We start from the raw sequence: 24,816 nt of genomic DNA on the forward strand, positions 1-24,816 counted from the left end.
AAATATTGTTGCAACTATATAGGCATTGGTGAGACCACACCTGGAGTATTGTGCACAGTTTTGATCCCCTTATTTGAGGAAAGATGTAGTGGCATTGGAGGCAGTTCTGAGGACGTTCACTAGATTAATTCCAGAAATAAGGGGTTTTCGTATGAAGAGAGATTGTACAGTTCAGGCCTACACTCTGGAATTTAGAAGAATGAGGGGAGATTAAATTGAGGTATACAATATGATAAAGGTTATGAATAAAGTTGATGTTGAGCAGATGCTTCGTCTTTTGGGGCATTCTAGGATGAGGGGTTATATAGTGTTTGGAAAAGGAGTGGCAAATTTAAAACACAGTTGAGGAGAAACTATATCTGCCAAAGGTTGTGAATCTGTGAAATTCGCTACCCCAAAGTGCGGTGGATGCAGTGAGTAAATTTCAGGAGGGGTTTGACAGATTTTTAATTGGTAATGGGTTAAAGGGTTATGGGGAGAAGGCAGGAAAGTGGGAATGACAAGCATATTAGCTGTGATCGAATGGTGAAGGAGATTTGATGGACCAAATGGCCTAATTCTGCTCCTATATCTTATGAACTTATTTCTAAAACTTCTGTCTCAGATATTGTAAGGGCTGTGCTCTGAGATGCAGAAACCCATGTGTGATCAAGTGGCTGTATGTAGGGACCCCACTGTTCATCCTTTGATCTCCCATGGCACCAGAGGACACTTACAAACCATTTCCAGACTAGCCAACTGCTCTGTGAAGCCACTCAACATCAGTAAGGTCACCTAGACAATCTTGGCTGCAGCTGTGGTGTTATCCAAACAATAACTCATGTTGTAGGGGAATGCTGACTATGCTTGATGATCTAGCCCTTTGACAAGGCAATTTCTTGCCTCTATGTAACTATGCACACGCTAAATAAGTAGGAAGTAAATAAATACATTTCTAAATAGACAATCGCCTTGGGGCAGGAGCAGTAGCATTCAAAAGGAAGTACCAGCTATTCCATACCCTACAAGTCTCTCAAAAACAACAGAACCTCATTACATTTTACAGTCTGTTTCCCAGCTTTCCGATGTTTCTGACATGGGATCATTCACATCATGCATTGAGATCTTGCTGAATAATAAGGGAACCTACAACCCATTATTACAACAGGATGATTTTGTTTATGTAGATGGCAAAAGAGACATAAACCAATTGTTAATAGTGTGCATTAGCAGCCAAACCTTTAAGATAAGACTTAAATCATAAGATCTCTCAGTATAAATATGCCATGGTGGAGGTATATGAGGATTGGAGTGTTGATGCATATGCATATATACGTGGGGCTGTATGGGTATGAACATTCTGGAGTAAGGAGGTAGTGGATGTTCATGGGCCATCCCAAAAACACAATAAAGTGCTATAAAAATACAAATTTCTCCTTCCCAGATTGGAATCATTGCCTGAAATGATCATGTATTAAAAAGTTTGGGCAGAATAGCTGAAAGTAATAGTGACTTAAACGACTGCTTAATATCGGTTTGTCTAACTGAGTGTACCATGTGAATACATTAGTTGCCAATGATTGTTCTCAACTGACTTCAGCAAAAGTATTCAGGTGCATAATGACAGCCAATCCATAAGAACATAAGAACATAAGAAATAGGAGCAGGAGTAGGCCATCTGGCCCTTCGAGCCTGCCCCGCCATTCAATAAGATCATGGCTGATCTGTCGTGGTTCAGTTCCACATTCCCGCCCTCTCCCCATAACCCTTAATCCCCTCTCTTATCAAAAACCCATCAACCCACTTCTTAAAAATATTTAGCGAGGCAGCCTCCACCACTTCAACGGGCAGAGAATTCCAGATATTCACCACCCTTTGAGTGAAGAAGTTCCTCCTCAACTCCGTTCTAAACCGCCCCCCCTTTATCTTGAGGCTGTGCCCCCTAGTCCTAGAGTCTTTTTTGAGCAATATCCCACATTGTAAACCCCAGCAGAACTTAGGATTTCTCTTGGAACATTCCTACTTGTTTAAAGTTTAAAGTTTATTTATTAGTTACATGTAAAGCTTACATTAACACTGCAATGAAGTTACTGTGAAATTCCCCGAGTCACCGCACTCCAGCACCTGTTCAGGTTAATGCATCTAACCAGCACATCTTTCAGAACTTGGGATGAAACTCATGCAGACACGGGGAGAACGTGCAAATGCCACACAGACAGTGACCCTGCCAGGAATCGAACCTGGGTCCCTGGAGCTGTGAAGTGTCAGTTCTAACCACTGTGTCACTGTGCCCCAGTATATATTTACCTCCCATATACTCCACACTGAGTTGGAAGATGCATGTTTGTGAATAGATATTGAATTGATTATGGAAACTCTCACCATACTGGGGAATTAAGTGACCTATGAATTAAACCAAAAGAAAGGTGCATTACATAGTGTTTAATCATTCCACCTTAGGAGTGATTAACAGTGCTTTTGTACTTAAGACAGAGATCCAGCCCAAGTCAAAAAGAAGTTTCATTCTTTACATTGATTGAACACATTAGGAGGCACAGTTACTGTGTAAAATTATTTAACTGTATTGGCCTTACAAGTTCAATGTACGTGCCATGCATCATCTATAGTAATTTCAGTCAAATAATTGACAGGACATATGAAGATCAGCCTCCATTTTAACTTATTGGAAGATCAGAGCACATGATACACTGTTGGCATTCAATCTAGAAAGATGCAAAACATTATTCAGGCAGAGTAAAGAATTGACCTACCTTTCCCAATAAGGACACCAATTTTTGAATCCAGTAGTTTTTCAGATCGATTGCAGTTCCTGGCCACAAGTTTTAAAACAGGAAGGAAAGGTCGGACATCACAGAGGCGTCGAGTTTCATCCTCCAGCTCTTCATGCACAGCTGACTGGTTTACGCATTGAAACATATAGGAATCCTGTTCGCCAAGGACACTGTACAATGGATACGTCTGTGCCTCTCTCCATAGGAGCTACAATACAACAGATGAAAGATTATCCAGCGTGCAGGCTAACTTGCCAAATTAGAAGATATAAATAAAAACAAAAATAGCTCAGTAAATGTTCCTCACTAAATGTTGGCTCTGTGGTCAAATAAAAAATGTACTAGCCCAACTATTAAGAGGGGTTAACATGTCAGCCAAGGCTCAGTGGTAGCACCACCATTCTTGAGACAGATATTCAAGGGTTCAGGTCCCGCTCCTCAGACTTCAGCATATAATCCCCCAGACGGGCACTTCAGTCCAGCATTAAGAAAGTGCTGCGCCACTGAAATACTGCCTTTCAGATGAGATGGTAAACTGAGGCCCCTTTGACCCTCTGAGGAAGGCCAAAAAAACCCTGTGGTACCTTTTGAAGAACAAGTGAATTCTCCTGGTGCCCTGATCAGTGTCTACCATTTCACCAACATTACTGAAATAGAGATCACCCGCTTGTTATCTCATTAGTGTTTGTGGGACCTCATTTTCAATAAATTTCCATCATCTTTGGTTGATACTGAGATGATGCAGCTGGAAATATGCTTGGATGCAGATGTCAGCATTGGGCTGGATGTGATGTGCACCATCTTTGAATAATTTGCATAGGTATAAGATGGTCAGGCTGAGAGAAGGTAACAGGTACTCAAGGGACCATACTCCAGCATGAAGCACCCCTCCAGGAGGGGAGAGGAGGAAAATCATGATTTTTGGTTAAAACAAGAGTACATCTAACCTACTTTAACTACATATATAAGCTGCAGCCGGAACTGACTCATGCGAGTATAGGCATTCACCGAAATTTTTTATTGCTGGAAGTAAAGTTATTATGGAGGAAGCTGGTGAGGAGCCTCACAGTTTTATTATAGACACCATCTCCAGCCACATGTGGCAGGTCAAGTTGACTATTAAATCTGAATAATCTACTTTTTAAAAACTCAAATCCACTCCAAAGATTTGGGGGTTAGGTTGATTGGCCATGCTAAATTGCCCCTTACTGTCCCAAGATGTGTAGGTTAGGGGGATAAGCAGGGTAAATGCATGTGGTTATGGGGGTTGGGGCTCAGTGGGATTGTTGTTGGTGCAGATTCAAATTGGCCAAATGGCCTTCTTCTGCACTGTAGTGTTTCCATTCTAACTGTAAAATACCAACAGAAATTTCTGGAAATGGAAAACAGCTCTGACCTTAGATTCTGATGAAAAATATACATCCTGGATCGATAACGTATCCTTTCTGGAACAGATACTATGCCCTTGCAGAGTTTACTGGGCTTTAAGAAAAGTTTTATGTTGATTTTCAGCCTGATAACAAGTTTTATTTATATAGACTGTATTTAGGGACACTCCATAAGATACTTTGGGGAATCCCTCACAGAGGTTCAAAGGTAATAGTTTGCACAACAATTGTGCAGGAATTGCTCGTTCCTCTGGGCAATTGCCCTTTGCTGGGAACCATCCTTAAATAGGATTTAAATCGCCAATTTTAGTTCTGGTTGTGTTACCTAATTGCCCCAAAAAAGTCAGAAGAATTAAAACCTTTTCTAAATTCTGGATAACTATTATACAGCCACAGACCGGTCCCTCCACAGGATCCCTGGCACCTCCCAACCCCATCCCCATCTTATCCCTAAACCTCCAGGGGACCACCTCAACCCTGACTACATTCCCCACTCTCAGACTATCTGCCCCATGGGGCTATTCCAAACTCTCCAACTCTCCCTCCCTCGGGACTCACCACCATCCACTCCCTGTGCCCCTGCCCATTCCTGGACAATGTTCTTTACATTGCTCTCCATGGGATTTCACCTTGCCCACCCACGTACAAACCCTCTCCCCACTGCTGACCTGTTGTGACCCCCTTCGCTCCCACTCTTGAGTGACCCCATCCAAAATGGTCAAATGCCCCACCCCCACCAATGTCAGACTCCATCCCAAGGTCAGACTGCATCCACCCCCCTAGATAACATTTTCTGCAGGACCTCCTGTACATAGAAGATAAATAACGTCTGTCATTCTTCAGTAAATCCAAAACCGCTACATTAAACTTTAATCATATCAGTTTGTTGTATTAAAGAAGCTGAGCTTCATTATAAATATGAAGCAAAATCCATGACCAAAAATCACCAGGGTTCCTCGTGGAGTGAATTTGATTGTTACCACAATTTACATTCTCTTTTAAAAAAGTAAGGAGTCAGAGTTTGCATTTCTGAACTTCCAATGGAATTTGCAATGATTTACTACCACTGCAGTAACTCACTTCTTATCCAAGTATCTCCTACACATGGAAACACAAACAGAACTCAGAACATCACTGGAATTGACATCAGAACTGACAAACAGAAACGAAGAGGTACAAAAATCCACCCACTCATTTCAAAAAATATAATTTCAGAATCATTGTGATTCAACCATGGAGCTCCAACCATCACCAGGTAATCTATTGATGTTACACATGTAGAAACAACAAAAATTACAACACATTTTAAATTCTGCTCAGCCAAATTTACACAAGGAGACAAGGGGACGGAGGGGGATAAACACACGAGGGGAAGTCTAGGGAATGACATTGTCTATTTTCTTTCATCTCTTCTAAAAGAAAGCAAGAGATAAAAAAAAGAGCACAGCCAGAAAAGATAAGCTTACTTACTGATTTGATATGTTCAATAGTGGCTTCCCTAGGCACATCCAACTGGATGTACATTCCCGTGGGTAGTAAGAAGTCTGCAGTGATGCAACAATCTGCTGGAATCTGGGAATCTACTGCCCAGATATCCAAGGGGTCAGTCATGGCAGGAGGCATCATGAAAAGTTAACGTTATGACAACCATATGGCTCTGTGAAGAAACAAAGCAGCATCTCAAAAGAATATCCTTCAGACAAAATAAATACACAGGTAAGTAAAAGTCTTACACAACTTCATTCAATATTCAGCCACCAAAGAGAAGAACTGAAGTACTGGGCTGCAGGAGCAGGAATCTACTGTTATGAATTAGATGGGAGATGTCAGCAATTAGCAGGAACACATTACAAAAGACAGGACATATTTTGATAGACTGCAAGCAAATGCTGGAGTAGACGAGAAGGAGCAAAGAGCCAGATAAGAAATTACCTGTTAAAAACCTGTTTAAATAAGTTTAAAGCACTTTGTAGTAAGAACTTACCTTGTAGAACTGTTAAATCATTTAAAAGCATTTTTGCAGGCTTTTTGTATTTACCGCTTTAAGAATTCTGAGGGAGTGGTTAGAAGGGAGTTGTGGGGCAGCAGGCTTTAAATCAGTGCCAGGTTTAAAAGGAAGCCTGGTGTATAAAGCGGGCAGCGGAGTGAGAGGGAAGCAGAGTGAGCTATTAGGGCTTAAGATCAAAAGGGCTGGAGAGAAAAGGGGCCAGGTAAGTTCGTGTGGAAATTTTCAATACTACTACAGTGAATAATGGAGGGGCATGTGACATGTTGTTTCTGTATGATGTGGGAACTGGTGGACCCCAGGGTCCTTCCCAGTGACCATGTCTGCAGTAAGTGCAGGTTGCTGAAGGAGCTCCAGCTCAAGATAGATGAGGTGACCTCTCAGCTATTGACACTGAGGCTCATCGGGGGAGAGAGGGTGCCATTGTCAATGGGGTGCAAGTGACATCCACCCCCCCTAGACTGGCTAACTCTAAGGGTCAGGAACAAGAGGGGGCTGCTGAGAGGAGGAAGGGGGGTGGGGAGCGGAGGAAGGGGGGTGGGGAGCGGAGGCCTCAGCCTCTCAATCTGCATAACAGGTTTGAGGTTCTTGCTTCCAGTGTGGACGAGAACGAGGGAGGTGAGGTTGGTGAGCAAACTGCACACGGTACAGTGATGCAGCAGGACATAGGCAAAGAGAAGGTGAAAAGGAACGTAGTAGTAATTGGGGATAGAGGGGTGAAGGGTATTGACACTGTCCTTTGTCACAATGACAAAGTGCACAGAAGGGTGTGTTGTCTGCCTGGTGCTCGGGTCCGGGATGTCGCATCTGGGCTGCAGAGGAACCTGGAATGGGAGGGTGGGAATCCAGTCGTTGCGGTACATGTGGGTGCCAACGACGTAGGCAGAATGCGAAGTGAGGATCTGGGGAGGGAGTATGAAAAGCTGGGAATGGAATTAAAAAGTAGAACCGACAAGGTGGTTATCTCTGGGCTACTGCCTGAACCGAGTGCAGACGGGCGTAGGGTTGATAGGATTAAGGAAGTGAATGGGTGGCTCAGGGATTGGTGTGGGAGGAATGGGTTTGCATTTATGGGGCATTGGCATCAGTATTGGGGTAGGTGGGACCTGTTCAGATGGGATGGGGTTGGTCTGAACCATGCTGGGACCAGAGTCCTGGCGAATCATGTAAAGAGGACTGTAGACAGGGCTTTAAACTAATTAGGGGGGGGGGGGTGCGAGGGTAGGTGACGTTACGAGGCCTAAAGTTAAGGAGAGGGTACAGGTAAGGGTAGAGGCCGAGGATGTCCCAATAATAAAGGGAGTAGGGGGCGTGACTATGGTTGGTGGCGTTACGGCAAATAGGGTCCAGGTGAAGGCTGGGATGAAGGCACTTTATCTGAATGCACGAAGCATTCGGAATAAAGTGGATGAGCTGGTGGCGCAGATCAGCACAAATGGATATGATCTGGTGGCCATTACAGAGACGTGGCTGCAAGGTGACAGGGACTGGGAGCTGAATGTCCAGGGGTATCAAGTGTTTAGGAAGGATAGGCGGGGGGAAAAAGGGGGGGGCGTAGCTCTGCTGATTAAGGATAGCATCACGGTGGTAGCAAGGGATGATATAGGAACCAAAGAGCAGAACGTGGAATCGTTGCGGGTAGAGATTAGGAACAGCAAAGGGAGGAAGACGCTGGTGGGTGTCGTCTATAGGCCCCCGAATAATGATCTGGAGGTGGGACGGGCTGTTAACGCGCAAATAAGTGCGGCGTGCAGGAATGGGACGGCCGTAATTATGGGGGATTTCAATCTACATATTGATTGGTCGACCCATTGGATGCGGTGGGCTCGAGGAGGAGTTCTTGGAATGCTGCCGGGACAGTTTCCTTGAACAGTGTGTGTTGGAGCCGATGAGGGAGCGAGCTATCTTGGATCTGGTGCTATGTAATGAGGCGGGTAGAATTAGGGGCCTTGCGGTGAAGGATCCTCTTGGGGAGAGTGATCATTGTATGGTGGAGTTTCTGTTGCAGATGGAGGAGGAGAAAGTGGGTTCCCGGACACGCGTCCTTTGTTTGAACAGAGGGGAGTACGGTATGATGACAGAAGAATTGGAGAATGTGGACTGGGGGAGCGCGTTGGAAGGTAGGTCTGCTGAGGAGCAGTGGAGGATCTTTAAGGAGATCTTTCTTGGTGCTCAGCAGAAATTTATTCCGATGGTCAAAAAGGACCGTAGGAGGAGAGGTAATAAGCCGTGGATAACGAAGGAGGTGAAGGAAAGTGTCAAATTAAAAGCGAAGGCGTTTAGAGTAGCTAAGAGTAGTGGGCGAGAAGAGGATTGGGAGAGGTTTAAATGTCAACAAAGATTGACAAAGAATTTGATAAAGAAGGGTAGGAGAAACTATGAAGCTGGGCTAGCGCTTAATATAAAAAAGGATAGCAAGAGTTTTTATAAATATATAAAAAGGAAGAGGCTGGCTAGGGTGAACGTTGGACCCTTAGAGGATGAGAAGGGGGACTTAGTGGTAGGGGATGGGGATATGGCTGAGGTCTTGAATAACTTTTTTGTTTCGGTCTTCACGGAGGAGGATGTGAATAATTTGCCGGGTGTTAGAGATGGAAAGGTGGTAGGATTGGAGGGTCTCGATGACATTACTGTTACTAGAGAGGCGGTCCTCGACAGACTGGAGGGGCTGATTGTGGACAAGTCCCCAGGACCGGATGGAATGCATCCGAGGGTTCTGAAAGAAATGGCGGAGGTGATAGTGGATGCCTTGGAGGTCATTTTCCAGACGTCGCTGGATTCTGGGAAAGTGCCGGAAGATTGGAAAACGGCTAATGTTACGCCGTTGTTTAAGAAGGGTGCCAGGCAAAAGGCAGGGGATTATAGGCCGGTTAGTTTAACGTCTGTTGTAGGTAAAATGTTAGAATCCGTCATCAAGGAGAAAATAGCGAGGCATCTTGAGGGGAATTGCTTGATAGAGCAGACGCAGCACGGTTTCGTTAAAGGGAAGTCGTGTCTGACAAATTTACTGGAGTTCTATGAGGATGTGTCTAGGGCGGTGGATAGAGGAGATCCGGTGGATGTGGTCTTTCTTGATTTTCAGAAGGCGTTTGACAAGGTACCTCACAAGAGGTTATTGCAGAAGGTCAGGGGACATGGAGTTGGGGGTAGGGTGTTAGCGTGGATAGAGGATTGGTTGTCAAATAGGAGGCAGAGAGTGGGGGTCAATGGGTGCTATTCGGATTGGCGGTTGGTGACTAGTGGAGTGCCCCAGGGGTCGGTGCTGGGGCCTCAGCTATTTAGCATTTATATAGATGGTCTGGAGGAGGGAACCGAGTGTATGGTGTCGAAATTTGCTGATGACACCAAGATTGGTGGAACGGCAGATTGTGCGGAGGGTGAGGAGAGTCTACAGAAGGATCTAGATAGGCTGGGCGAATGGGCCAGGAAATGGCAAATGGAATTTAATGTTGGCAAGTGCGAGGTGGTCCACTTTGGTAGGAAGAATGGTAGGAAGGATTATTACTTACGTGGCAAAAAACTGCAGCAGGCGACGGTGCAGAGGGACCTTGGGGTCCTTGTGCATGAGTCGCAAAAACCCAGCTTGCAGGTGCAGCAGGTGGTCAGGAAGGCGAATGGGATGCTGGCCTTCATAGCGAGGGGGATTGAATATAAAAGTAGGGAGGTCTTGCTGCGGCTGTATAGGGCATTGGTGAGGCCGCAGCTGGAGTACTGTGTGCAGTTTTACTTACGTACTTACGCACCGTACTTACGCAAGGATATTTTGGCCTTGGAGGGAGTGCAGAGGAGGTTTACTAGACTGATGCCAGAGTTGAGGGGGTTGAGCTATGAGGAGAGGCTAAATAAACTAGGCTTGTACTCGTTAGAGTTTAGAAGAATGAGGGGAGATCTCATTGAGACGTATAAGATGATGAATGGGATGGATAGGATAGAGGTGGAGAGACTCTTCCCGCTCAGAAAGGATAGTAGGACTAGGGCGCACAGCCTCAAGATAAAGGGGGGTGCGGTTTAGAACGGAGTTGAGGAAGAATTTCTTCACTCAAAGGGTGGTGAATCTCTGGAATTCTCTGCCCATTGAAGTGGTGGAGGCTACCTCGCTAAATATTTTTAAGACGCGGGTTGATGGGTTTTTGATAAGAGAGGGGATTAAGGGTTATGGGGAGAGGGCGGGAAAGTGGAACTGAACCACGACAGATCAGCCATGATCTTATTGAATGGCGGGGCAGGCTCGAAGGGCTAGATGGCCTACTCCTGCTCCTATTTCTTATGTTCTTAAACCCAAAGGAGGTCTAAAAACCGTTCCACCAGCTCAAGGTAATATTCAAAGCTCATGTTAACTCAATATAGAATGCTAAGATGTTGTCAATTCATTGACAGTGAAACATAATTCTGAAGATAACAGTTTAAAATAATTACAGGAGTCAAATATTTTACATCTTTAAAAAAAGATTAAAAGTAAAAGGCCAAAGACTTCATGTTGAAGCATTACATTGTATGGATAAATTTGGTTTTGTAAAAGGTGCATGAAAGAAATCTTGGGGTGGAAATTGACGTGCCCGGATTTTCTGGTGCAGGGTTGTGATTCTTACGAATCCAGACTCATTCAGATGAACATAAAAGCAAGACACTGCAGATACTGCAGGTCTGAAATAAAAACAAAGTGCTGGAAAAACTCAGCAGGTCTGGCAGCATCTGGGAGAGAGAAACAGAGTTAATGTCAAGTACAATGTAACTCAGCGGGTGAAGACAAAATTTAATGTAGCCCTGCAGTTATTCTACAGGACTTTCAGGAGGCCGTTCTTCTCTATTTCCTGACCTTCTGGCTCAGGGACAACGGGCCTCATTCTGTGCTGTAAAAACTCTATGAAGTTCAACAGTTCCTCTTCTCAGAGCTCACTTCTACACCAAGATCCAGGCCATGAACTGGGTTTCTCAGACCACATATATTGCCTGACATGTCTTTTTTTAAAGCATTTTATCATTCAGATGCACTTGCAATATTTTGTTTTAGTTCACAATGTAGGTCCATTCCATGTGGCTTGTCAATGAATGATTGTCAATTAAAAAGTAACGAAGCTCTCATGAATAGTCTATGTACCATACCTAACACTTAAAACCCAGTTGGAAGCTGTGTCCTGGTAAAGTGATAACTCGAGTAGTTGATAAACAAATGGGCCCGAGGGGGTGGACAACTCTCGTTCGAGCTAAATCAGAAGTATTATGTATTCATTATTTGAAACCAAGGGGCACACACGTGCGAGTAAAGAAGTTTTACAACTAAAAAAGGGGTATAGATATTAATTCACATGAAAATAAGAGTCCAGCGAGGGTTCCTTCACATACAAGTTGAAGTTCAGGCAGTTTCAGCTGCCGAAAGCAGGAGTAACTGAATTCCTTCAAAAGTGGTGATGGTGCAGCATGATGTTAGCATACAGAGAGTTGGTTCACTCTACAGGTGAAGGCAGGATTCTTCCAGAGAGAGAACCAGATTTTGAGAAGTTTAGACTTGAGGCAGACTTGGTTATCAGCCTGGAATCTTTCTTTGGCATCGACAAGTTGGATGGTAACATGAGACTAGGATGTATCGTTAAAATTTTGCAAAGGTCAAAGGAGCCTAGGTTAAGTGGTATTACACATTGATGAGTCAGTTTCTACAGGCCCGATTTTCCACCCCGCCTTGCAGCATGTTTCGCAGCAGCGGAGGCAAATTGATATTGGTCAGTGGTGGTACCTTCTCTGGAACCACCCCTCCCTGCCTGCCGTTGAGCCATCAGCAAACCTAGAAGATCCCACCAGTGAGAAAATTCTGGCCTACGTTTCCAATCAAAATCTGATTCACACCTCTGCAGGAATAGTGAGCTTTGATGGTGTTCCCTTGGTAATAAGTCGAGGCTAGGGAGACATTCCACCTGTTGCTCCTTTGTTTCATTGATTATAATGAATCCAACCAATGACAGGTGTGAGTATCCACAAGGATGAGGGTGAAGCTTTGTCCTGTGATTATTGTCAGTAGTGTAACCAACTTGCATATCATGTGACCTGTAACTGCCATGTTTTTGGTCTAACAAAGTCTATTTTTAAATAAGCAGAAAGTAAGGTTTGATTTTGAAAGTTTATTTATTAGTGTCACAAGTAGGCTTACATTAACACTGCAATGAAGTTGTTGTGAAATTCCCCTAGTTGCCATAGTCTGGCACCTGTTCAGGTCAATGCACCTAACCAGCACATCTTTACACAATTTATGATCTCCATGAATTATGGACATGACAGAGCTTAATAAAGAAATGGCACTTTAGTAACTAAGATTTCAAGACACTATACTTGAATAACAAAGCATTTGCAACAAAATTAGATTAATTTTATTGCAAATAAATTGTTTGCACAAATAGAAATAAGTGGGTTTAATCCAATAGCCATGAAGTTGTGGTTACAAAATGACTAAGGTTGACGAATTAATAGTCTAGAATCCTCTACTTTTAAAGGGAGGGGCAAAATGGAAAGAAAAGGGGGCAGTGGGGATAGAACGGAATTCACTGATAAGGGATGGAATAAAGAGAGTAGAAAGAAAAGGATCTCCATTTGGAAAATAAAATTAGAATCAGCTTGATGAAGTTAAGAAACAAACAGAAAACATAAGTGGGAGTGATGTATAGATCCCTTTCTCACAATAGTAGTAGTGTCAGACAGATTATAAATCATCTAATTAGAAGTTTATGCAACAAGGGTAATGCAATAATCATCTGGAATTGTAATCTTCAGATAGATAGGACAAAACAAATTTGCAGTAAGTGTGCAGAGTACTAGTTCAGAAAATCCATTCAAGATATTTTTATCAGTCAGTCAGTTGAAGAACCAACTGGGAACAGGTAATTTTAGTTCCAGTATTGTGAAATGAAAAGAAGCTAATTAAGCATTCAGAATTTGACAGAATTTCACAATGAGCTTCAAAGTAATTTACTTCAGTCCAAATCCAGGGTCTTAAACTTGAACAAAACAAACCACATAGCTATTAGAATGCAAGTTGGCCAAAGTAGATTGAGAAACTACATCAAAAGATTTGATAGCAGACAGAGTGGGCACGGTGGCACAGTGGTTAGCACTGTTGCTTCACAGCTCCAGGGACTCAGGTTCGATTCCCACCTTGGGTGACTATCTACATAGAGTTTGCAAACTCTCCCTGTGTCTGCGTGAATTTCCTCCAGGTGTTCCAGTTTCCTCCCGCAGATTAGATAGATTGGCCATGCTAAATCGTCCTTTAATGTCCCAAGATTGTAGATTAGGGGGGATTAGCAGGATAAATGCATGGGACAGGGGGTGGGCCTGTGAAAGAGTCAGTGAAGACTCAGTGGGCTAAATGGCCTCACTCTGCACTGCAGGGATTGTATGATCCTATCATAAACAATGTCAGCATTTAGAATTAATTCATAATCCACAGCAGGTATATCTTTATTTGAGGAATAAAAGCCCCACGTTGTCCAACTGTGGTGGTGAGGACACTTTTGAATGAACCAGTAATGTAATGAATAGAGGGCTGAGAGTAAGGGATTTTGAAAGTGAATTGGGAAATGGCTCTTTCCAGTAATACAGAAAGATTGGGGTGTGGAAGGGGGATGTGGGTGATGAGCGTTATATGGAAGGGATCAGAGAGGGTTTTACCAGTAATCAAAACTATAGAAATAGCAAGACATTGTGAAATGACAAGGACAATGAGCATTTGTGAATATGGTTTGGGAAGTTTATATAGAGGGAGAGATTAAGGGAGGAAGACAGGGCAGTAAGCTCAAAGGAGAGAGAACATGATAAGTTCATATGGAGCTTGAAATCACAAAGGATGTGAAGCTGTTCTATATGAAGGCTGAGGAAGGAAAGCAGTGAAGAAATCTCAGTGTTAAAATGAAAAGCACTAAAATGGTCTAAATTACCCCCAGTAGCAACTGTTTGCACTGCAGATTGCAGAGAGGGAGTGGGGTGGGGGGAGGAAAGATAAAAGTAGCCACGTTACTCAGGCAGTAAGACTGACATGTGACAATTTTTCCTCATTTGAAATACTCAAATCCACAATTCTGAGATTGTTACATTGACAAAACTTCCTTCCCGTCTCCAGGGACAAAGTATTAGCCAAACGCAGTTTACAACATGGTCCTATAAAGGCTAGGTTAGTCTCAGGTTAACTCTCTTGAGCATTTAATTCAGACAAACTCTAGAAAGGGCAGCAACAGGGCACAATAAATAATCTGTTCCCTCCAACACAAGAACAAAAACAGTTAAATTGGTCTATTCTTAATCACCAGCTCCCAACTCGTGTGCCTATGGAAATCAAGCACATGGACAATCAATCTATCCCACTGTAATTTCCCACAGCTGAATTGTATGTTAATGTAAAGTCCAGCTGAGATAGGAAAATGGATAATGGGATTTCGTACTGAAGAACACCTGCAACTATAAACTGTACCCTTGTAGGGGGTCACAACCTTTGTAAGGCAAAACAATTGGAGGAGGAAACAAATTAAACCTTCCTTTGCATTGTGTTTCGTCTTCCTTTTAAGTCACATTTCCAACCTTACTAACAATCTATCTTTGTAAGTATTTTTAATCTTTTCTTCCTGGACTCTCTAAACAATACTAAGACTGTTGGATTCAAGTTCTTTGCTCTGACAGATAGTCAGAGATTTGGGGATGGGTATTCCAGAGCTTAGTGCCTGGAGGCATGGTCACTAATGATGGAGCAATTAAATTCAGGGATGATCAGAATTAAATGAATGCAGATATTGAAGGGTTATGGGGTTGGATGAGATTACATCCATGTTTGAATTATCTTTGCACTGTGGAAGGGAACCCAAGAACCCAGAGGAAACCCTCACAGACAAGGGGAGAATGTGCAAACTCCACAGACGGTGACCCAAGCCAGGAATCGAACCCGGGTCTCTGGCACTATGAGGCAGCAGTGCTAACCACTCTGCTGCCCCAAAACACAATGAGATTAGTGTAAGTTTGTACAGTAATGTAAAATCTCTTTTAATTTACTTTACAGGATTATGGGCGTCACTGGCCAGAGCTGTCCTTCGAAAGGAGGCAGCTCACTGCTTTCTTGATTCACTGCAGTCCGAGGTGTAGGTACACCCGCTGTTCTGTTAGGCAGTGAATTCCAGTACTTTGACCAGCAAATGTGAAGGAACAATGACATATTTCCAACGCAGGATGGTCAGTGATTTGGAGGGAAACCTCCAGGTGCTGTTCCCAGTTGTCTGCTGCACCTTCCTTCAAGATGGTCTCATGAGTTTGGAAGGTGCTGCTGAAGGAACCTTGGTGAGTTCTGGAGGGCATCTTGTAATCAGCACACACTTCTGCCACTGTTTATCGGTAGTGGAGGGGTTGAACGTTTGTGGAAGGGGTAGCAATCAAACGGGCTGCTTTTTCCTGGACAGTGCTGAGCTTCTTCAATGTTTTGGGAGGTGCACTCATTCAGACAAATGGAGTATTCCATTACATTCCTGACTTGTACAAACAAGCTAGGGTAAATGCATTGGGTTATGGGGATGGGGCATTGTGGGATTGTGGTTGGTGCAGATCTGATGGGCTGAGTGGCCTCCTTCTGCACTGCAGGGATTCTATAATTCTAATGTTGTGGGCTTCTTAAGGTAGTTAATGCATGGTTGAGGGATTGGTGTAGGGTGGAGGGCTTTACTTTTGTGGATCACTGGGAGGTGTTTAGGAGAGAAGGGCAATTGTACAGGAGGGGTGGGGAGAATTTGAACGGGAGGGGAACTAATGTCTTAGTGGGGAGGTTAGCTGGGGTGTTTATGAAGGGTTTAAACTAATATGGAGGGGGGGTGGGGAGGTGGCTGGGAGAGAGTCGGGTGAAAGGAAAAGTATCAGGGAGAAGGAGGTTCCGAGGGACACTTGTGGGTTGAACTGTGTCTGTTTCAATGCTAGGAGTGTGGCAGGGAAAACGGATGAGATTAAGGCCTTGATGTTTGTGAGGCAGTTAGATGTGGTGGCTGTAACAGAGACATGGTTAAGGGAAGGGCAGGACTGGCAGCTGAATGTTCCTGGGTACAAGTGTTTTAGGTGTGACAGAGGAGGGTTGAAGAGAGGTGGAGGGGTGGGACTGTTAGTCAAGGAAAGCATCAAGTAGTGCAGAGGGAGGACAATATAGAAGAGATAGGGATTGAGTCACTGTGGGTGGAGTTGAGGAATAAAAAGGGAGAGATTACGTTGCTAGGGGTGTATTATAGGCCACCCAACAGCCCGAGGTCAGTGGAGGAAGGCATTTGCAGGGGCATTTTGGATAGGTGCAGGAAGAATAGGGTGGTTGTAGTGGAGGACTTTAATCTTCCTGGAGTGAATTGGAGGGGGCCTAGAGCTGGGGGTACAGAGGGAGAGGAGTTTGTGAAATGTGTTTTGGAAGGGTCTCTAGAGCAGTATGTAACTAGTCCGACTAGGGGAGGGGCTATACTGGATTTAGCGTTAGGTAATGAGCCGGGGCAGGTGGGAGAGGTAGAGGTAGGCGAACATGTGGCTAATAGTGACCACAAGTCCGTCTACTTTAGGATAAAAATGGAAAGGGACGAGTGCCGGCCGAACGGGAGTGTGCTGAACTGGGGAAAGGCGAACTATGGCAGGATTAGGAGGGAGCTGCAGGACACTGATTAGGAGGGACTGTTAGCTGGCAAGTCCACGGTTGGCAAGTGGGAGGCTTTTAAAGGCAAAATGAAATGGTTGCAGGGGAGGTATGTTCCGGTTAAGCGGAAGGATGGGAAAGGTAGGATTAGAGAGCCGTGGATTACGGGGGATATTGAAGACTTGGTCAGGAAGAAGAGGGAGGTGTATGTTAGGTCGAAACGACTGGGTACAGAGAGTGCGCTGGAGGAATATAGAGAGAGTAGGAGGGAGCTAAAAAGGGGAATTAGAAGGGCGAAGAGAGGGCATGAAATGGCTTTGGCTGGTAGGATTAAGGAAAATCCGAAGGCATTTTATTCCTATATTAGGAGCAAGAGAGTAGTTAGAGGGAAAATTGGTCCTCTTAGGGACAAAAGTGGGGAGATATGTATTCAGTCGGAGGGAATGGGGGAGCTCCTGAATGAATACTTTGTGTCGGTATTCACGAAGGAGAGGGGTTCGGAATCGTGCGGTCTGTTAGAGGGAGCTGAGGATCAGCTGCAGGAAATATCTATTACGAGGGAGGAAGTGCTAGGGCTTTTAGGTAGTGTAAGGACGGATAAAGCTCCGGGGCCTGATGGTATTTATCCCAGGCTGCTTAGGGAGGTGAAAGATGAAATTGCTGGGCCTCTGGCGCAAATCTTTGTCTCTTCTTTGGACATAGGTGAGGTCCCAGAAGACTGGAGGGTAGCAAATATGGTACCGCTGTTCAAAAAAGGTAGCAGGGATAACCCTGGAAATTATAGGCCGGTGAGTTTGACATCGGTGGTAGGGAAATTAATGGAAAAAGTACTTAGGGGTAGGATGTATGAGCATTTGGAGCGTTGCGGTCTGATTGGGGATACGCAACATGGCTTTGTTAGAGGGAGGTCTTGCCTTATGAATCTGGTGGAATTCTTTGAGGAGGTGACAAAAACGGTTGACGATGGGAGAGCCGTTGATGTCATCTATATGGATTTCAGTAAGGCGTTTGACAAAGTCCCTCATGGTAGGCTGGTAGAAAAGGTTAAGGCGCATGGGATACAAGGTCAGGTAGCTAGGTGGATTGAGAACTGGCTGGGTAATAGGAGACAGAGGGTAGTAGTGGAGGGGACTTTGGCTGGAGGCCAGTGACCAGTGGTGTGCCGCAGGGCTCAGTACTGGGACCTCTCCTCTTTGTAGTCTACATAAATGACTTGGAAGAGAGCGTAGGTGGTGTGATCAGCAAGTTTGCTGATGACACCAAGATGGCAGGGTTGGCGGGTACCGAAGTGGATTGTGAGGTGATACAACAGGATATAGATAGGTTGGTGCAGTGGGCAGATAGGTGGCAGATGGAATTTAATCCTGACAAATGCGAGGTGATGCATTTTGGAAGGAATAATGCAGAGAGGAGCTATGTGATAAAAGGTAGACCGATTAGGAGTATAGAAATACAGAGGGACCTGGGAGTGCAGGTTCACAAATCCATGAAGGTTGCGACACAAGTGGAGAATGTTGTCAGGAAGGCTTATGGAATGCTAGCCCTTATAGGAAGAGGTATAGAGTTTAAAAGCTGCCGTCTAATGCTTCAGTTGTATAGAACGTTGGTTAGACCGCATTTGGAGTACTGCGTCCAGTTCTGGTCACCTTACTACCGGAAGGACGTGGAGGCTCTGGAAAGGGTGCAGAGGAGGTTTACCAGGATGTTGCCTGGCATGGAGGGGCTGGGGTACAAGGAAAGGTTGGAGAAACTGGGACTGTTCTCCTTGGAAAGACGGAGATTGAGGGGGGACATGATAGAGGTATATAAGATACTGAAGGGAATAGACAGAGTCAATAGTGAGAGACTGCTCCCTAGATTGGTAACAAATACAAGAGGACATGATTTAAGGGTGAGGGGGGAGAGATATAATTTGGATATGAGAGGAAGGTTCTTTACGCAGAGAGTTGTGGGGGTATGGAACGCGCTACCGAGTAGGGTGGTGGAGGCGGGAATGTTGGACTCGTTTAAGGTTCAGTTAGATAGGCACATGAGTGAAACGAGGATGGAGGGTTATGGTAGGGGTTATTAAATAAGGGTTAGAACCTCGGGAGAGACCGGAAAGGCAGGCTTGTGATTAACGTTTTTGTCTTTTATTCCGCAGGTGGAGGTCCACCTCATTGTCAAACGAGGGGCATGCACACGGTGGGTCGTGCGTGGGCTACTCTTGGAGGTTCCAGGAGTGGCCTAGTACTTCGTGTCGGTGTGTGTGCTTGATCCTGGACCGGTAGAAGGGCGCCGCAACAGCTCGGTGACTAGCACTGCTAGCTGTGCAGACACATGGATTTGGGCCTGTGTCTGTGGGAGTTTGTGCATTCTCCCTGTGGTTGCGTGGGTTTCCTCCGGGTGCTCCGGTTTCCTCCCACACCCCAAAGATGTGCTCTTAGGCTGATTGGTTTTACCAAATTGACACTATTCTCCCCTGAATCTGGCTAAGTCAGGGGTTCTATTCGTAGACACGCAGGGTAGAATAGGTGTAGGGTGATGCGGCGGCGCGGGCTTGTTGGGCTGAAGGGCCTGTTTCCCGTGCTGGGTTGTTCTTTGTTCTTTGGGTGACTGCTGGACAGTCTGTCAGGTGTAACACTGAGTGGCAGCAAGGTAGCCATGGGAAGGAGAAAACAATGAAACCATTAATAGAACTCAGCCATTCTTCTTATCCTCTGAAAATCAATGCAGAAAACAAACAGTTTTGAAATGTGAGCAATAGCTTTTAGGTATCAGCAAACTCGATTAGCCATTGTAAGCTGGTTTAAATGAAACATGCAAGGCTTGTCAAACAAGAACCACAGGGAGGTAAAAAAGAACTTTACAGACGTCCTCGCAGAAACAAAATTCCTAACTTTTCATATTTAGTTAAAGGGTGCCGGAAAAGCAAAGTCTGTAGGTGAACTGCCATGCTTTCTCCTTCCTCTTTTCTGCCAATTATGTTACGTAATCAATCGTCTCAAAATGACAGCCAGCAGATTCCACGCAAGATTATTATAGAGAAAATAGCATGGATCAGAAACACGGGACAGCTGTGAGCCTGAGTCATAGGCCAAAGTGTGCCAGGGTGCGAGAATGTGGTTAAGTGACTAATCCTCCTCACTACTGTCAGGGCTGTAAGTGAGCCAATAGGCCCATCTGGGCTTTCAACAGTAACATGACAAGAATTTTAATCAGCTTTGAAAAACAGATGAGCTACTATTTGAGAGTGATAAAGTCAGAGGTGTTTGTGTCAGCTGTTTTGGTTTCTTCATTCAAAACATGGCCACTTCCTAAACGAGGCAAAAAAATAACGTCCCACATGACCTTCCATTCATCGGATAAGAACGCCTTTCATTGCAGCTTCACCAACTGCACATTTGCTAGAATATTTTCAGTACTGCATGGTGAAACGTTCAATCACTTCTCCCTTCCTCTCCTGGAAATGCCACTCTACTGGTGAATGGTTCCACAGTCACTAGTCACCCACTTACCCAAATGGTCATTCCTTTAAGCCTAAAGTTTGAAAGCAATGTTAAAATAAATTAATTTGATGAGTGAAAAATCAATTGAAAATATGCAAACCAATGGTGCATGAACAAAGACAGGATGGGGTTGGGTTTAAAAGGAGCTAATGGGTGTCTCAGCATGGACAGCAAGCAGGAGCCCCACATTGCCTCTCTTAGTGAAGATCCTTCAAATTAAATGCTACTCAAGAACTTGAAAGGCCTTTCCCTGGGATCAAGAGTAGAAGCTCCTTCCACCCAGAAGCTGGCAGTTAGAGTCATAGAAAAACTACAGCACAAACAGGCCCTTTGGCCCACAAGTTGCACCGATCATATCTCTACTACTAGTTCTTCTGTACTCAGTAATGTCATCAGGAAGGTGGTAGCTGCTGCCAGTACTACACCAACCCAAGGCCTCGGAATGGGGAGGGACCCAGGCACAGGTGGTGGTGGTGGTGGGGGTTGTTGTCATGGGGGAGGGGCTATGAGGTGGTGTGGCAGTTGGCCAGGGGAGTGATTTTCAGAGGGGACCCTCTTCCTGAGGCCGGATCCCTCGGTCGGCCACTGAGTGTCTTTGAACGAGGGATCCCCTCCATCCCAGGGAGCCCGCAAGGAAAAGATACCACAATACCACAATTTGCCTGTACTCCCCAAATGACAAGCCCTGCCCATCATTGGATTCTCTCTTATCACCAGTGGGAAGAAGCCCTTAAGAAACCAATTAGGACCTCTATTGGCACTGAGGTGAGAAGACCACTCATGAGCCTTCCTGTACAGAAGATAATTGCGATGGAGATGGGAAGGTGGCCAGGTCCTTACCTTCCTACCCAATTAAAATGCACCCCGGCCACCAAACTCACCACAAGGCAAGAGAATTACAAGTTGCCTATGAATGGGAACATGGGAAATGATCCATTTACTAAAGAGAACAGTTGCTGTGCTACATAACATGCTCAGCGTAATTCTTGATACAGGAATCTGGAAAGGCAGCAGTTGATATTCAAATCACTTGGGACAGAGTTTGATGTCCAACCTTCCTTGACCAGACATCTGCAAATCCTTCCAACCAGAGCCAGGAGCAGGAACTCTGGCTGTGTGTGTTTTTTTGTCTAGCCCAAGGATGCAATGGCTAATTATAGCATCCTATTCTCACCAGGAAATGAACTTGGGACCTCCTTGTCTGCATGTTTCAGTTCCACCTGCTTCTTGCACCTCAGCCTTGTTTTACGATATTTTCCTGTCGCGTAAAGTTTCTTCTACATCTGTTTATGATCCAACCACAATTATACTTATATTTTAATAGAGGTATAAACCTATGATGGTTTTGTCCACAATATCCCTGACATGAACTTCCACGTTATCTAGCTGGTACATTTGGGTTTTGCATTCTCGCTTCTCACTCTCTTCCTCCAAACTGATGATTCATGTCCGAAAACAATGCCAAAAGACCTTCAGCAATTGCAACAAGGAAACAAAACTTCACTGATAGGAAACTTCCTGTGTCGTAATTAAATTGGTTTTTCTCAAAATTTACTTCCAGCGTTTGCAAATTGTCGGAGAATTACATACATGAAATGGTGCTAGCTACTCTGTCCTCCTATGTAAGTGAGGTTTTCAAATTCCATTTCACATCAGTGAAAGCGAGTTAAGCAAGAAGCAATGCTGAGTGCACTGGATTCAATTATAAAACCAGTATTGATAAATTAAGTGGATTAAGTTAATGCTTTCCTGCTCCAGCAAGATATAACACAAGCAAAGATAATAACATGACTCAAACCACAACTTCACTGGAACCACTGCAGTATTCAGTCATTTTACAAACAAACTGGCTGAAGCTCAAAGAGGAAAGGGGAAGTGGGATGAGGGGAAAGAATGCAGCTGTAGAGGACAGAATTTCTGGTCTGGAGCAGTGGAAGGGATGGTATAAATGGCAATGAAGGAAAGAAGAAAGTGATTTGAGAATGAAGGTGGACAGAAATAATGGAGAGAAGAATCAGGGCAAGAGCTTGGAGCAGCTCTTGGTGCGGGGTGGAGGAGTGGTCGCAAGAGAGGAGAGGCTGGGTGTAGAAGGAAGGAGATTGCCAGCATTAACTGAGGCTAAGTGGGAAGAGAGAGTCCAACATCAGTTGCCTCCATGAAGTCTAGGTTGGAGGGAAGAGAATCAGCCTTATTGGGTGCCACTCCAGTAGAAAGGCACCCCAATTTGTCTCTTCAACATTTGAAATTCCCCATTTCTGAATTTGTGTTTTGACTCCTGCAATAAAAAAAGAACGAACATGTACATCCAGCATTGATGATTTTTTTCTAAAAGTAAAACTACTCATTTTCACATTATGGCTGTTCAGGTTCTCAAATTGTTGGTGGCTGTGCAATTTGTTAGGTTGGCACGTACACTTAGGGTATTTGCTAGAAACATCAGGTTATTTTATTTCTTTGTGCAATCACTTGAATCTACATAGTCCTATTAACTGATGGTTTGCTCATTCAAGAAAGAATATAGTTGTCTGTGTGCCTATGCAACACAGTGCTGAAATACTGTAACACCTGTAAGCAAGAGCATCATGTAAATTTAATAAGAAAATTTTAAGCAAGTCACATGACAGATGGCTCAGTGAATGGCTATCCAAAAATGGCACAATTCTAAGTTGTACAGACTAACAAGGACTCCAATTTAGTTCTTTGTGATCAGAAAATTAGCTGATCTCAACAAAGACAGTGAGATATCTCAAAAAGTATCTTTTGTTCCAGGTTAATTTCTACCGATCTCGACAAGGGAAATATCACATATAGTCAAGGATTGACTACGAAGTTAACCACTTGGACAAGGATCCTAAGGAGGGCCAGCATTGATTGTATTGGGCTTGAGTTAGCATCTTCAAGAGCAGGGTGGAGGAAACTGACATAAAATATGGCTCGGCTAAAACCACAGCTATTCCAGTAGTACCAAAAACAAAGTAAGGATCAAAATATGATATAACGCTGGTGGAAAAACTCCAAACCTCAAGATGATGGAATCTTCCATTTAATGTGAATGCCAAGAATTTTTGTTTTATTATTCGTTTATGGGATGTGAGCATTGCTGGCCAGGCCAGCATTACTTAAACTTGCTTTGAAGTCTCTGCTGCTGTCTTCTCCTTCCTACTTGTGGTGGTAGTATTACAGTTCACTCAGTGAGTTTGAGTTACTGTAACTTAAGGCATGTATACATGCACGATGCAGTCTCGAGCTATGATCGAGATGCTGGAGAGACCAACGTTCCTTCCATCACAGTGCCTGATCAGGAATCTCTCCCATTCTTACTGGCTGTCATTGGTGTGTGTGAGAAGGATTGATACTCAACCTGTTTGGCTCCCCTCTGAATGCATATTCCTGGGCTATCAAGTCCTGGGTGGGCACTGGCTCAGCAGTGGCGATGCTACCCAGTGCACCACAAGATCTCCTCTTCCCCCATGTACTGATAAATGGGGCAAACTTTGGTGAACTAAGATGGCTTAAATGATTCACCTCCTCTATAATTATTCTATGATCTTATAGAATCAAAGAATCCTACAGTGCAGAAGGCCATTTGGCCCATCAAAACTGCACAAACTCTCTGATAAAGCATCTTATCCCAGGTCTGATTCCCATAACCCCACATTTATTGCGCCAATCCCCTAACCTACACATTTTGGGACACTAAAGGGGCATTTTGGAATGCTAATCCAGCTAACCTGCACATCTTTTAATTATGGGAGGATATCAGAGCAGCCAGAGGAAACCCATGCAGACATGGGGAGTTATATCTCAATTGCAGAATCAAGCATCTTGGAGGAGAGTCTTACTTTGCCGTTTCTCCCATTACAGCAGGACCTGAATATGGACATACATTGGTTATTTTTATCCCTATCATCAGGCATTGAAAGCTCCTCCCAGTGATGCAAATGTGATAGTATAACTGGATCAAGTACTGAATGTGCCTTTTTCATAAAGAGCATTTCACTTTTAAGATAAAGCTATGAATGAAAGGCTTGAGATACTTTAGAAATTGCCGAAGTCTCAAGTGTCCCTGTGCCAAGATGGTGAAAATTTCAATCACATGTAAAAACATATCGCAGAATTAAGAACAGAGGCTCCTTCCTTCCTCCACTCTGCCACCATTGCGAAAGGAAGAACCAAAACAGGAAAACACTTCTCAGCTTTAAGCAAATATTCATCATTTACAATCACCGGAAACTATTATAAACTCTAAATTATAAGCACAAGGTATACACCTGTACTCAATCAAACTTAGGGCTAGACATGTTAACTGCTACAAGAATACCAACTGGGAAGATGGCTGAAGCCCAATGCCACAATCCAGTTCAGTACTGCAAATCCATATGAGGCCACCGAACAAAACTTCCTTCTTTACAATGCTGGACAACTGAGTGTTCTAAAGCACCAATTACCTCTAATGTATGTAATAAACTCTCAGCTGACTCTGAAGCTAATGGCATCAATTTCCAAACAGCACATTTTAATGTAAAAAGTAGACAACCTTTAT

General features: G+C 44.2%; 1 protein-coding gene across 1 annotated transcript in view; it reads right to left on the reverse strand.

Moving 5' to 3' along the window:
• pik3cb (phosphatidylinositol-4,5-bisphosphate 3-kinase, catalytic subunit beta) overlaps positions 1-24,816 on the reverse strand; it is a 199,835-nt gene that overhangs the window by 96,164 nt on the left and 78,855 nt on the right. The window contains exons 2-3 of the mRNA XM_080185544.1: positions 5,630-5,816; positions 2,751-2,979 (exon numbers count right to left, since the gene is read on the reverse strand). Of these exons, the coding sequence (XP_080041670.1) occupies positions 2,751-2,979; positions 5,630-5,785 (385 nt within the window). The 5' untranslated portion in view covers positions 5,786-5,816. The remainder of the gene's footprint in view (positions 1-2,750; positions 2,980-5,629; positions 5,817-24,816) is intronic.

This window comes from Carcharhinus amblyrhynchos, chromosome 3 (genome assembly GCF_965287045.1).
Source record: "Carcharhinus amblyrhynchos chromosome 3, sCarAmb.v2.hapA, whole genome shotgun sequence".
Classification (NCBI taxonomy): Eukaryota; Metazoa; Chordata; class Chondrichthyes; order Carcharhiniformes; family Carcharhinidae; genus Carcharhinus; species Carcharhinus amblyrhynchos.